At 39.7% G+C, this 15,561-nt stretch overlaps 1 protein-coding gene across 1 annotated transcript; it reads right to left on the reverse strand.

Moving 5' to 3' along the window:
* Positions 1 to 2,762: 2,762 nt before the first annotated feature.
* Positions 2,763 to 5,085, reverse strand: LOC143879950 (uncharacterized). Its single transcript, XM_077382677.1, has one exon. The coding sequence runs from the start codon at positions 4,446 to 4,448 to the stop codon at positions 2,940 to 2,942; it is 1,509 nt and encodes a 502-aa protein (XP_077238792.1). The 5' UTR covers positions 4,449 to 5,085; the 3' UTR covers positions 2,763 to 2,939.
* Positions 5,086 to 15,561: the final 10,476 nt, after the last annotated feature.

The following is a 15,561-nucleotide window of genomic DNA, read 5'->3' on the forward strand; positions in this document are numbered from 1 at the left end:
GGGAATCTCATTGGGTTTTCGGGGATGTGGCACCCTTTACTAAGAGCACCTGGTTAGAATAAAATGAGAAATAGAAGAGAAGGGAAGGTACGTTGGGGGTACCAAAACTACCTTCGGCAACAAACTCAAACACCCCCTAATCTCAGAGGGCCTGAAGAGATTTTCCCTCAACATCGACATAACTATCCTTGAACAATTAACTCAAACATGTTCATAGGCTTGTTATAAAAATAAATGATACAAAGACCACAATATAGGACATCATTACTTGAACTATGCAATTTACTAGTATATCTCTTATTATGGTTGAATATGCAACAACATTTCGAACCAAGATTATAAAACATTGTCCACAATCGCTTTAAATAAAACAATACTCTACTTTAGCAACAAATTATAACTTCATTGCCATACAGAGAGTCAACTTGTCCTGAGGCAATTTATGGTTAAGAACAATGAATGCTAGGATGACCTATTACCATAGTTGTCAACCCGTGACTCAACTCGTGACTCGATTTCTTAATTTTATGACTCGTGACTCGACTCGACTCATGACTCGTAAGAGTTTTTGAAAAGAGTAGAAATGTAGTTGAAAAAAATATGATTATATCTCAAAAGATGAAACATGTAAAAAAAAATATAACCCAATTGCACATAGATAAAGCACTAAGCCAAAAATATCCATCAATCCATCCATAATATATACTAAGCACGTAACTTTCCAAATGTCATTCACCTTTTCCAGAAAAAGTTTTTCCTGGAAAGTATTTTCCCCTACATCATGTTTTGATCTTTTGATGGGGTGGGGTGGAGCCCATATTCTATGCCCAAGAATAGCACGGGTAGGGTCCACTATTTTACCCTTGATCCGATGAGCCCATCAACTCTATCCAAACCCATGCATACACCTTAGGACAAACTTTTTTTTTTTGAATGGTTTGGACTAATTATTTTACACCTCATGCTATGACGGGGTGGGGTCCAATATTTAATGACCATGCCTAGGATTGGCGGGGCCCACTGGCTCTACCCAAACCAATGCAGAAAGTGGGCCCCACCATTTTACCCCTAATGTTATTGACAAGGTGGTGTCCACCGTCCCTACCCAAACCTATGCATTTGACTGGAGCCCGCCATTTTACATCTCATATTTTGATGGTGTGGGGCCCACCATTTTACTAGTAAATAACTACATGCTTGTAACTTACAAAAATAATTAAGTTTTAAGTTCCCACTTCCAAGTTTTCAATCATCAAAGCAAGAAAGCCCAGGCCCAACGACTCGATTCGACTCGTAACCGCAAGAGCCCTTGGCAATAGCCAAACCGTAGGTTTTTGGGGAGTTGTATATATATGGCTTTGTTGGGCATTAATTTACCTAATTAATGACCATATATTCAACCTAAAGCTCTTGCTAACTTGAAAATACACTTCAGCTTTCAAATCCCTCTTTCCAAGCCCTAAGTGCCATTGAACCTCAGCAATATTTTGGGAGTTTGGATCAACCTTTAAACTTGCGATCTTTGAGAGATTATTGCAGTGATCTTTATTGTATGAAACAACCTTCAAAGAGGGTATTCTCCTCTTCTCTCCATCAACAACGTGTAAGTGGTGGAAAGGGCACCCAAGTAAAATCCCTTGGAGCTCGAAGCTAGGTTTGTACATGGATCCGACCCTCAAGGAGGATCAAGATAGTGGATTCCTCGAGGAGAGAAACTTGACAAGAGTGGATGTAGGGTTTTCCTGAACCACTGTAAAAATCGTGTGCATCGTCTCTCATCTTCTTCTCTCTATCTCTTTTAGTGAGCGGTAACATGCTTCCTATCTCTATCATTTCATTTCTATTTACGAGGGCTAACTTGTTTTTCAAAGTTACGTAATCACAAAAGCTTTTTATAAACCCCCCTCGCTCTTGGGTTGTCTATTGGGATTTAAGAGGTAATCCTTCAATTGATCCATAGTTGTGATTCCCAAGCAAGCCAACACTAGACCGATGTAAAAATAAATAAACCATGACAACCGTAACGGCAAGACACTCAAAGATTAATCCAGTGAATTTAAGTTCAAAACCAATGAACGATTCGGTCCCAGATGAAGAAGGAATCCAGCCCGACGTAGAAAGCCATATCTGACGCTCCCTCGGTAATGCAACAATCATTGCGTTCCAAATCATTCTAGTTATCATTTGAATATACAAAAACCCTGTAGAGCAATAAAGATGGAATCTGCAAATCACCAAGTATGAATTATGAAAATCAAGTAAAACCGTAAAAGACAAATTGAAAGCAATGACAAAGAAATGTCTGCCCGTTGACTCTTTCTTCAAATCCTGCATAAACATTAAAGCTGCTCTGTTTACAATTAAAGAGAACAAAAATAACCATGAGGAATAGAGAACCTGCAAAGTGAAGCATCTTCATGGGAAAAAGAAAACCATTAAGGAAGAAATTGAAAACTTCTTGTTATGTTCCAGAACCAATGGAGGAAACACCACTAGACAAACGTGCCTCACAAAATTGATGTTTCATCAAGCAAAAAGAGACTCCATCCAACCCTTGCAGATAAGTTGCATCATAAATTCTCCTCTTGCTGACAGCATCACTCCGAAGCATGTATCCGAGAAGATGAAACTATGTTGTAAGGGTGTATCAATGAGGAAAGGGAGCATAAGGTGGAGAAAAGATCACACGCAGATAATAGGATCAAAGTTGTTGCAATGGAAGATAGCTTCAATGAAAGAAAGAAGAAAGGAACTACAAGGGGGAGACCAAGTAAATTGCAATTAAAGACAGTGTCCTTCGAAAGTAGTCTACGTAACAAAGAAAAGGCACAGCTCCAAATGCTTCACATCTGTAACATTTTCAAAACATCAATTAAAAAAAAAGGAAGGGAGGAGAATATGACAAACACATGTCTCTTCATGTATTTCCAACAGTAATTCTAGCGGCTCTTCCACCTCCTCTCGATGCGGTGATAAGATTCCTTCTTTCCCGCTTTTGAGAAAACAATTTTCAATTTCTCCATTGTCGCAGAGCGCAGATCAATCCCTCTATCAAGCATCTCCTCTGCAAACCTCCGCACGTCTGACAGCCGATCCGAATCACACAGCCCAATAAGCAATGCATTCGAACTCTCCTCATTCGGAGATGCATTGTTCTTGATCATGTAGTCCCAAACTTCAATTGCTGTTTCGGGATCATCCCCGTCAAAGAACATCTTGATGGCTCCTGCAGCATTTGAATCCGTGGGGAGAAACTCATTTTTCGTCATCTCAGTGAAAAAACTAGCGGCTTCACGAACCTTCCTGTTCTTGACCACGCACTGGAATATCATGTTATAGGTAAGGGAATCTGGGAAGGACCCGTTTAAGACCATCTCGTCAAGGAGACGGTAAGCAGAAACCATGTCGCCGTTATTGCACAGCAAAGCAATCATAGCATTGTACATTATAAGAGTGGGTACTAAGCCACTACCAACCATGATTTCCCAAAGAGAAAAAGCATGGGTATATTCATTCTGCTTAATCAGAATATCGAGAGCATTGCTAAAGAATTTCATACCTGGGAGGCAGTCTTTTCCCTTCATGACCTTGAGGAACTTGATTGCCTCTTCTGCTTGTGATCCCCTCACAAGGGTCGTCAAGAATGCATCATACGCTGATACATTCTTCGAATTCCACCCAACCCTAATCACCATCTCTCCAAAAGTATGTTTCGCCTTGGCGACATTCCCTTCCTTCTCCCAACCTTCTAACAAAATGGCAAATGAGTCTGCGTCCGGGTTGATCTTAGCCTTGATCCTTTCGAAGAATTCGAGGGCCGTTACAGTCTGACCCTCGCGGCAAATTGCACTAAGTAAAAAATTCACCGCAACCACATCTTGCGTTATTCCATACCTATCCATAACGTCGAACGACATGATCGCCTCCTTGATCTTACCCGCCATACAATAACTACCAAAAACAGAGACGAAAGTCGCAATGGAAAGCACATTTTCTTGCTTCATAGTTCGAATCGCATCCCACATTGCTTCAAAGAGAGAATTCTTACCAAGAAGGTCGACCATGAGATTCCACGAATATGGAGTGTATTTGGCGGTGAGGCCGGCCCAACGAAAAAACTTCACTGCGGCCGCGGGAAAGCCATATGAGAGCTTAAGAACTTCCTCCACGTATTCCGGCAATGGAGGAACGCCACTGCTTGAGAGAACGGATTCGAGCTCTGGCGCAGGGCATTTTGCGAGGATTTCGCATATGGCTTTGACTCTGGGAGAGAGATTGGGGACGTCCAAGTGAGAGGGAAAAGGCTGAGATTTGGAAAATGAGGGCATTTGTGAGGAATAATCAGGTAGGGTTTTGGAAGGAACGAGGGCGGATTTCTGATTCGAATCAATTTGCGGGATGCCGAGCAGAGATCTACCATTGGATGATGAAGGATTCTTCCCCGCCATTTCTAATTATAAATGAGGAACAATCAGAATATAAAATCTGGAACCAAACCCTAACCCTAACCTAGCCCTAGAAAAGAAAAGAATTACAGAGACTTAGAAAGAGAGAACTGATGTTGAAACCCTCGCTCGTCAGAATCTAAAACCCAGAACCAAACCCTAACCCTAATTTTAGGGCTAGAAAAGCAATGAATTACAGAGACGTAAAAAGAGAAAATGGAATTGTTGTTGAAACCCTAGAAAAAAGCGATTAGAACTTGGAGACAGTACAAGGATAATTGAAGTTCTGATGAAACAGATAAAATAAAAATAAAGGAGGAAGAATCGGATTGAAAAGAGAGAACAATCGATTGAAAACCCTAAATGCGAGAATAAAAGAAAATGGGAAGGCGGGGATTTCGAAGAGAGATAAAACCCTAGTAAAGGCAGAAAATAGTGTCGAGGAGGGAAAAAACCAGTCACGCAGGTCTCGCCTTTGCCTTGAGTTAGAAATGATGAATGGAGGCAAGGTGAAGTCTCGAATTTGTAGTGTAATTGTTTCACAACGAGAACAATATTATTATGAAATGGAGTGCACAACTTGAGAACAATTTTGGCTCGGATTGGGTTGGCATTTTCCTCGGGTTAGGTTGGGTTAGGGTTGAGGACTTGCAACGTCATCTAATTTTAGCTTGATTTTCTTTGGATTATTGTATTTTTCTGTTTGGCCTAAGGCCCCCCAAGGTGAACCCGACTAAACCCAACCTGATTTCAGGTTAGATGGGTTGGCTTAGGGTTGAGAGATTTAGAGGAAAGTTGGGTTAGGGTTGACCATCCTCAACCCTATGCTCGGGTTGGGTTGGGTTGGGTTAGGAATAGGGGAATGCTTTCTCGGGTTGGGTTACAGTTGGCCTCAACCTAGGTTACGGTTGGCCTCAACCCAACAAGAGCTGCACCCGTACTTGATAACGATCAATATTAAGGGGGAATCTGCTAGGCAATTTCGCGGAAAGCCATTTTGTGGTTAAGGGAGAACAGCCACCTCATGTGAATAATGAATGAGTTAAAATTTGCAAAAAAAAAAGAAAAAAAGTGAGCATATGTTGCTGTTCTCTCGTGCAAAAGTAAGCAACGAAATGGCTTTCTGCAAAATTGCCAAGCAATCCTTATTATGGGTCATTGCTTCTTTTTCTAACCGTTCATTTGCTTGTTCTGTATCACACGGTTGGGATGATGTAATGAGGTTTTTACAAAAAACCACCTATTGTTTGAGAGATTCTTAAAAAACGACCTCTCCTTTTCTGATTCCATATTGTTGCTAAGATTTATTAGAAGACAACGAGAAGTAGGCTTCGGATGATCCGCCGATGTCTTAATCATGGTATATTTGAACTCCTCGTAGTCCGATCTTTTTTTGAGTCTCTTTGGATCTTACTTTCTAAGTCAAGGTCATGCCCTACTTACGTTCTTAGCATTAGGAAAGGAAGAGAGGAGTGAGTGAGAAATGCAAAGGGGAGAAAATGAAATGTTGTCTATGGTTTTGAGGATGATCTTGTAAGAGGGAAAGAGACGAAACACAAGATCTTACAAGCGTGTTAGAGAGCGTTAGATAGAGGCTTTCCATGCAAAAGAGAGAGGATTTATGTCTTCTCTTATGCCTTGTTTGAAATGTCAGAGAAACGTTTGGACAGGAAAACTGTCTCTTCTTTTTCTTTTAGTTAGAGAGGGACCTTAAATTTCGGATAATATTCCTCTAAATTAACCATAATCATATCATTTCCCTTTAAACCGTGCAAACAAATTTTTACCAAGAAAATTTTGTTTCGTCAAAAATGTTTTTCTTGCCATCCAAACAGGACCTTGAGAGTATGAGACATAAGGCCAGAGAAAGTATGAGGAGAGTGGCATAGACTAGCTAGTTGAGATAACCTACAAATAGAAGTGAACCAAAGAAGCACACCCGTAACAAAATCTGGTCCGTACTTATCATCACTTATAATCTGATGGGGACCAAAATAATCACCCAATCACAGGGTGACATGTGGCAAAGGATAATCATGTAATCACACCCTTTAAGGAAGGGTCCAGCCCCTGCCTTGCTCATTAACAGGTTAAAACCTGTCTAAGGGCATTAGAGTAATCTCATTCTTAATGCCTGACCATAAATAGCCGGACTAAAGGTAAGGGTTCAAATCCCAAAATTTACTATTCATAGTAGTTCTTTCTTTATCTGTTGATGGTCGCTGACTTAAGCATCAGAGGGCCTTCCCGGAGTACTCACTCCAGGTAGGTCATCTAACCGTTTACTTGTGCGTAGGAACCTCATTTCTTCCGAAGCCACCTCGATCAGCATATTTCTAATTTCTGCCCGCAACATAATCGTTGAAAACTACAAATAAGAACCAACGGAACCGATGAAACAAGTACATAGGTCCATTTCCAAGCTTTATTTTTTTTTGGCCTGAATGATGCTGCTAACCCCCGCTGCACACAGTGAGGTATTCATGCATAGTAAGTACTAGTATCTTGGTCCGATGCTATGCATGGGAGTAAAATGATAGGCCCCACACCATCAAAATATTCCACATGAGGTGTAAAGTGGTGGGCCCAACCTAATACATAGGTATGGATCGAGATGGTGGACCCTACATCATCAATAATATTAGGCGTAAAATTGTAGGACCCACCCTATGCATGGGTTTGGGTTGAGATGGTGGGCCCAGCACATCAAAACATGAGGTGTAGAACGGTGGGCCCCAATCGTGCTAGGCAATTGTTTATAAAATGTTGGGCGCCACCCATTATAACATATGGTGTAAAATAGTGGGCTCGCCAAAGCAAGTGTAAAACAATGTCCCCCACTCTCTCTATGCTTGGGCCCAATACCCACCCTATCAAAATAGAGCATGAGGTTTAAAGAAAATGTTTTCCAATAAAATATTTTCTTGGAAAGAAAGCGAGTGACAATGGAAAGAAACATTCCTAGTATATATGATAGATAGATAGATAGTAAGAGGTCCTATCTTTTGATCAATATGGAGCATCCACTTCGTAGAGTATTAGATCTCACATGGCTCAAAATTACTCTGGTTAGACAATCCTAACTATCCAAACAATTTTATTTTTAACCATTGGTTTTGGAATGTTGCTTATAATTTTATTTGAGTATTCATTTGTGGGCTGTTGGCCGAAAGGTCACGGCTGCCCAATCAACAAGTATTTTTGGCCTTGGAGATCTAAAGGCTAATTGATTTCTCATTTTCAAAATAGAACGGGGTTGAGTCGATGGTCTGTCATGTAATAGGGTTCTCTGCAAAAGTAAAAGTGGAGGCCAATCGCTCAATGATTGAAAACATTCATTTTCTATAGGCACTACTATGGATGGGCCCGATCAAAAAAGGATCAGATTGAAGTTCCTTGCCGTATTCTATATGTTACACTACAATACAGTGAGTATATTATTGATAATTTTGCAGCCCCTCCTTTCGAAGAGAAAAGAGACATCAATGGAATGAATAAAGGGTAGGTAATAAGATGCTGTTTCTTTCTACATTTTTACGTCGAAAGAAACGGAGCCTAGAAGAAATACTTAAAGTCAGCTATGAGGTGAGGCTGCAAAAATGCTTATGCGAGATTGCCTACACATTTGTCAGCAATGTAATACTCGTATCAAACCAAAACCATCTTCAACTTCCATGTTATTATAAGTCTCACTTTGTTTAATGTAACAATATTTGTTTAGTCCTTATTACGAATAAAGTAACTCATCATAATGCAATCTTTGGCGACGCATGCTTGAACAGGCCCACGCACTATGTAGAGAATATCTTTCTGTCCGCTATCGGAAAATGGCAACTGAAATGAAGAGAATATCTCATAATATGCTTTTGTGATGTTTTTAAGAAAGATCACACCAATGCACTACAAAGCCTACAATGCTTAGTGCCCGCCATGATAAGAAAAGACTAGGATGTTTTCAAGTCTTTTGAGTATAATGGAAACAATGTTGGGACAAGATGGAATGGTAAGGGTTATAAGAAATTGAAGGAAAAAAATTGCATGTAGCCAACTAGTTTAGTCAAAGATTTGGGAAAAAAGGTAGGTTCTCAATCTAATGAGTCAAACACAACAAAAAAGAAAGGGGAAGAAGAAACTAAGAAAAGAAAATCTGAACTGCCTCATTCTTTTTTGAGGAATGCTAGACTGAAGGGGGCCCTTGCAAAAAATCAAGTGCAAGGGCTCCCCCATTGGCTGGAAGTTACCATTTATCATTAATAATGACTGCAAAGTCAGAGAGGATGGTGACGTACAGCCAATGGGGCAGCCCTTCCACCTGATTTTTGCAAGGGCCCCCTTCTCTAGCATTCCTCTTCTTCTTCTTTTTTAATGATATAGAAAATATTGAACTGCCTCATTCTTAACATCACACAATCATTTTCATATGATATAGGGTACTGATATTAGCACTACCATGTTTTGTTAATGGGGCGAGCTTACCTAGTCTTTTCTATTTTAATCGGCTTCTGAGAACTTTTTGGGAATTGTAATAACCTTTACAACTAGTTAGATAATAAAATACAATGTTAGTGCAAATATCAAAACATGGTGGTGCGAATATCAGTAGCCTATATATGAGTAAAAATTGCTAATAATATTCCAAACTATCCGGAATATTTAACCTTAGGGTAGGCCTTAGCTAATATATTCCCCACGCCTAAAAGAAAGAAAAAAAAGAGGTTCACTTTTAAAATAAGGATTATCATTGAGGCATCACATGGATGGACCAACTTTGTACTGATTTAAACCCTAGGATTAGTCAAAGAACTTGAGTGGTTTCTCCAGTCGTGTGGGTTACCCCAGTAAATCTACGTACAAAAGATTTGGTTGCTCAAAAACTACAGAAAGAAAGAAAGAGTATTTTAGTGATAGAGATTGTCATGTTATAATGTTAGTACCCAAAGGAAGGGAGGGCCGTTCCGCCTCAAGGAATCCTTATAGAGCTCATCACTTCCAGGCTCAAGGAATCCTTCAAGTCAAGGAGGAAGAAGGCCCATCAAAGATGGTCATTGACTTCTTTATTTCATATATTTTAGAAAAGTCAGAGCAAGGGCACCCAGATAAATCCTAACCATCAATTCTTACCTTTCCCTGTAGTAGCTAAGACACGGGGATCAACTCTAGCTAGGAACCTCTTTACAGACATTTCTTATCTTTCTTTTCATTTCTCTAACAAATACAAAAACATGACGCAAACGTGGAGGTGTGCGAAAAGAAGGTGAAGGTCACCGGTTGAAGAAGAACACTGTCTCCCTTCGATAAAATCCTTGAATCCCTAAGGAAATAAGATATGTTAAAAACAAATTTGTTTTCTTATTCAATAAAAAGGTCATGTTCTCTACACAAAACGTCTAATATTTATAGAGTTTTTCCCATCTCCTTCCTAACTTGACTCGAACTCCTAATTGAAATAGAAAAACTAAGATTCTAAGCAAATTCCAACTCCTAACTTCACCATAATTCTTATTTAAGACTTTTAATGTATCAAATAACTATAACCTAAAATATCTTCTAATTCTAGTGGGACCTAAAACTAAGAAACTGTCCTACATCAAAATGCTCTCCTTATTCTTTGTTGGCTGCACTCGTTTTAAACTGAAATGTTTGGTTAATACCTCCACTAAGTTTTAAACATAAAGTCGTCATTTAGTACACAAGGAAATCCATGGACGTATCTGCCGTGCACAAAATATTCTTCCCCTTTTGTTTCCTTCTTGCATTATGGCTAACCCTACCATATATACAAATATTTTTGTATTAGTACTTGTTTAGTTAATGGTTGGACTTTGTTTTTCCATTTCCCCATGCATGGGACCTTCCAACCATCTTAAATAGCAACCACAACCACCATCTACCTCCAAGTGTAAGCGAGCTTGAAGTTCTTTTCTCTTTCCAACTCCTTTCCAATCATAAAATCTGCCCTTCCTTCTCTCTCACTCTCATAGTGGAACGATCAATGGCTGCCTCTCTTGGAAATTCATATCAAAAGGTTACTATGCTTCTTATTCTTCTTCTTTTCTCAAAAAATTTCTACTTAGTTCCAGCAAGAAAACTAGAATGGCATACACCCGTGATACCTAAGGGGTCGTGTGAAGGAAAGTCGAAAGAGACATATATGGGCATCCGCCATAAGAAATATGGGGTGGAAGCTTTCCGACCCACATCTCCAGGGCACAGCCCCGGTGTCGGCCATGACGAGCCACCAGGGACTTACTGAAAGATGCCGAGATGAGAAGAAGCTGAGCCCTTCTTTCATGCTCACACTATCAATACCAAACCTTTCTTTCATTAGAGAAGGTTGTTGACGACTCTGAAGTGGCACCTTTAGTATATATATGATATATCATGCTGTGGAAGTGAAAATTGGAATGATCTATCATCCTTTCTTATGGTTACAATTACAAAATTGCCTCTATGGGTTACAGTAATTTGCTAATATGCCATTATTAGTTACGTTAATTACTTAATTAAGAGAAGAGTGATAGAATGAAGGGCCCCCTTGCAAAAACCAACTTGAAGGGCACCCTCATCGGACAATTTCAGCGAAAGTGCGTTTATGATGGCGCCGGAAAAAGTGGATGGCTCCATGAAAGGTGGAACGGCTTTGACTTTTGCTCAAATTGACCACCATTGAAGTTAGTTTTTGTAAGGGCTCCCTTCATTCTATCATTGCTCTAATAATTAAGATGACTTAACAGTATACTACGGGGTTTTACTTTAGCTTTGGCTTTGGAGCATGCATGCCAGTATTCCACTCAACTCGTACCCTACAGTGAAGGGTATTTTTGACAATACCTACCAAAAATGACTGTTCCCCCACTAAGCTGTATTCTTCTACGTTTTTTCCTAACTAGTTTGGGTGGTACATTAGTTACTTAGCTTGGATTAGGATGATCTCATTCCATGTTTATCTTTTCTTTCTATTCTTATCCCCCTAAGTGCTTTATATAAGCACTGTTTAGGGTTATAAATTGTAATCACGGAAGATTAAAGTAGGAATATTAATAGTAACATACTAATAATATTAGTAGTAACTTTTTCGATTACTTGTCTTAGTGGAAGAGAACTTGTTTTAGACCACTAACTGTGAAACAACCAGTTGTTGTTATTTAATCATTTATGCAAACACTGCCACTCACATGTGGCCCCTCTTTTGGGTTGGCCGCACATGTGGATTTTTAATATAATTGAGTTGTTGGGTTACTCCAAAAGCTTAAGCCGTTCAAGTTGGTGTTTTTTAATCATTTATACTTCAACAATTAATAACTTCCCACACATTACACTTTATGACAATCTCCACCAGAGCCGTCAATATTTCTCAACTTCTTGCAATTCAATACTTGGGTCATATTGGGCTGTGATAGTTTAAGAACAAGTGGGTATGGGTAAATCCACTAGTAAGGTGTCGTGATGTGTAAACAAATCATGCGGTGCTGAGAATGTGATTCATTATGTAGAAAAGAAAAAAAGGAACCTCCTGCGCAACCCAGTAAAATACACTAAATAGCAGGGGGTGCGGCAAAATCAATGCCATGGTTTGCTATTTCCACACCCCCTGTTTTCTCTCGATTTTAGTGCATTGCGCAGGAACCTCCTGCGCAACGTTGCGGAGCCAAGTATTTTTCCATTATGTACCGTAAACAATTTAATGGCATTGCAACTTGCAGCTTTACCCATTTCATCTTCAGATGGCCTTCTATGGCTTTCAGGCATAGCACACCTCTCTCTCTCTCTCTCTAGCATTGGTCATAAATATTCGTTCACATGGGCTTATCAGGGTTTGATTTCGATAATCAAATGTCTCTTTCCTAATCTTGTATATATGTATATATTATGGAATTTAAGATCCAATGAAGTCTAAGTCTTTGAGCATTTTCGACCTTTCATCTCTAAGTACTTGACACACATTAGGAAATGGGACCTGTAAAAGCATTACATATGTTTTATTTTATGAAGTAGAAGCTATCACTGGTACAAGAAAAATATTCTTTCTTCTCTCTTCTAATTGACAAAAAGATCAAGATGAGGAGTTTGAAAGAGAACAGTAGAGTACAAATCTTGAGATCCTAAACCCAAGCCGTGGGTTATTGTGCTCTTCCCTTAAACCAACTATCGATGATAGCTATGCTGTACCTGAAGAGGAAGGAATAGAGAGTGAGGAGGGCCCTGAAGAGGTTCCCTCATTAGATTCCTCCTCAGAAAAGGAAGACAATCCAACAAACATAGAAGGTCCCAAAGAATCTAAAAAAAAAAAAAATACAAAAACAAAAAGTATCCTGAACAGATGAATGTAATCTATTTCACTTGTTCCTAATTGAGCAAGAGGATAATTGTGAAGAAGAGAATCCATTACTTGAGGAATCAAATGAATCATGGCAAGAAGTTTACAAGAAAAATTGGCCAACACGCTCACAAAGAGCCCAACATAGCCCTACCAAATTAGCAGATTATGTAACTCACAAGTATTGAGCATTTAGATCTCTTAGGCTTAATGTTTGTCGCTCATATGTGCTGAACCTTGGTTCTCCGTCTCTCTCATGTTACGAGTTAGGGATGATTTTTGTGCCTATTATTGTATCGTCTTTCTCTTTATCAAATAAACAGGTAGGGATCCCGCCAAACCCTAGCTTACTCATAAAAAAATTGATAAAAAGACCGGCACAAATAGATTCCTTCTATAAAGTACTTTTATTAAGGCTAATGTATCACTTATGACCAGACGTTTATAAATTACATACGATGGATCGGAGGGACTAGTTATTTAACAAGTCTATGTTTCCACCAGTCTTTTTGCACGGTATAATCAGTGAGTGCTTGAGTGACCCCATTGTTAGATCTGGCATGGCTGGGCCTGCATCGACCTAGGACTAGCTTGCCATAATTTTTAAGGCCTAGTCCCAACCAAAGCCTCAGATGGCCCACAAGTCACACGACTTCAAAGAGAAGATCACCCATAAAAAGAAAGCTTACATAGATCACAAATTCTCTAGAGATTTTATAACAATCTCTTTGCATTGACGTTGACTGAGCATTGTAGATTCATCACTGTGATCTTGTTTCATAGGAGGAAACGTTTTGGATTTAACAATCTGATGATCGCATCAGCGATTTCATCCGATGGGATGGACCCCACAACATTATGGGAGCTCCATGATACGAGATTTGTACCTATATATACTAAACTTTTGAAGAAATTAAGGCATGAATAGAGTGTTCTTGATCGCTTAAAGTGGAAGACCAAAAGTAATGGTGCATTTCAAATGCCCTGAGACACGCTTAACAGTCTTCTAGTACTCTATTTTAAGTGCAAATCGCAAGCAAGTGATTTAGTTGCTCTATTTTAAAGACCACCAGAATCCATATCACTTAATTTAAGCTGATACGAACGATAGGCTCTAAGAGCTTTGTAATTGTTTACGTTATACATTTGGATATGGAGAGATTTATTTCATGCACACAACATGACATGGCATGTCAGTGACACCGCACTAATGCTAAAAGGAAAAATAATGGAGATGGTTATTTAACAATGCCAAAGTTGTAGGGAAATTAATTATTTTTCCACACGGACCTCTCATTTGATTTAATTTTATGGATTTGATCGATTTCATAGGCCAGAGTTCGCCTTCAGGGATTACTAATTTAACTGCTTACTTGTTACTATCAAACAATACAACTAGAAACAACAAGGATGTACACGCGGTGATGATCGTGACCATTGGGCTAGTACTGAGGGGCAACATACGGCCAAGGGGGAGATGCAACAAAGAGAATCACTCAGATTGTTGCCTTGTGGTTTCTGGTTTCTCTTGCCTTGCATATCCGTGACAAAGAGGTAGCTTGCAGGTATGTAATGTTGTCACGTGCCTGGGCTATGGCTTGGTTCGGGGCGTGACAGGATGGATCTGAGGGGGTAGTTATTTAACAAGTTTGTTACCCTTTTTTGCCGTATAATCAGTGAGTGACCCATTTGATAGGTCTAGCATGGCTGGGCTTGGATCCGCCTAGGTCTAGCTAGCTTGCCCATTATTTTTACAGCTAGTCCCGACCAAAGCATGAAATGGCCCTCATGAGCCCTATGACATGAGATTTGGACCTAGGTTTACTCATTATCCTAACATAAACTTTTGATCATCAGGGCATCCACCCCAGTCTGTATTAGAAAAAGCATGGATGGAGAGACTGCTTGACTGCTTAAGTAGAATACATTACTAGAAAAGGCATGAATAGAGATAGTGCTTGATTGCTGAAGTAGAAGACCAAAAGTAATGGTATATTTCAAATACCGTAAGATAAGCTTAACTTGCTCCTCTCCTATGGCGAGACAACACTAATTTCAACTAGTCCAAGAAAGAAGAAAATGGGTGATATGGGGTTTCTGTTAGGATTGTGAAGCAAGCAATTACTCCAAAAGTTTAAGCTATTAGAGTTGGTGTTATTTAATCCTTTATACTTCAACACTCCCCTCACGTGTGGCCAGGGGTGGAGCTACATGTACTATAAGGGGGGCAGCTGCCCCTCTTGAGTTGGGCCAAACTCCTTAATAGGCCCAACTCAATTGGGCCCAGCCCCCTTCAAAATTTGAAGCCTGCCCCCTTATATGTATAACCTGCCTCCCTTATGTATAAATCCTGGCTCCTCCAATGCATGTGACCCCTCTTTTTTCGGTTAGCCATACACGTGGCACATGTTACTCCTCTTTTGGGTTGGCCGTACACTTGTATTTTTTTTAATATCAAGGAGTTGTTCGGTTTTGAGCTCACAAGAGAAAAGCGCTATCCTTGTTGAAGAAAAGTCTCATTTGATTTACTTTTATGGATTTGATTTCATAGGCCAAAGTTAGGCTCTAGAGATCCCTAATTTAACTGCTTACCATCAAACACTACAACAAGAAACAACAAGGATGTACACGTGGTGATGATCGTGACCATTAGCCTAGTGGGCCGGCCACCTGCCACAACATGTGTAAGTGCTCAACTCTTTTTTTGGATCACATATTTGATGGCTGCGTATCCAACAGCTAAGAGAAATCCGAACACTAGAATGTTTGCTGTGGCCTGTTCATCTGATGGCTAACCCG

The sequence above is a fragment of the Tasmannia lanceolata genome, unplaced genomic scaffold, assembly GCF_043159265.1.
Source record: "Tasmannia lanceolata isolate RefF3 unplaced genomic scaffold, GAP_Taslan_0.1 ptg000002l, whole genome shotgun sequence".
Taxonomy (NCBI): domain Eukaryota; kingdom Viridiplantae; phylum Streptophyta; class Magnoliopsida; order Canellales; family Winteraceae; genus Tasmannia; species Tasmannia lanceolata.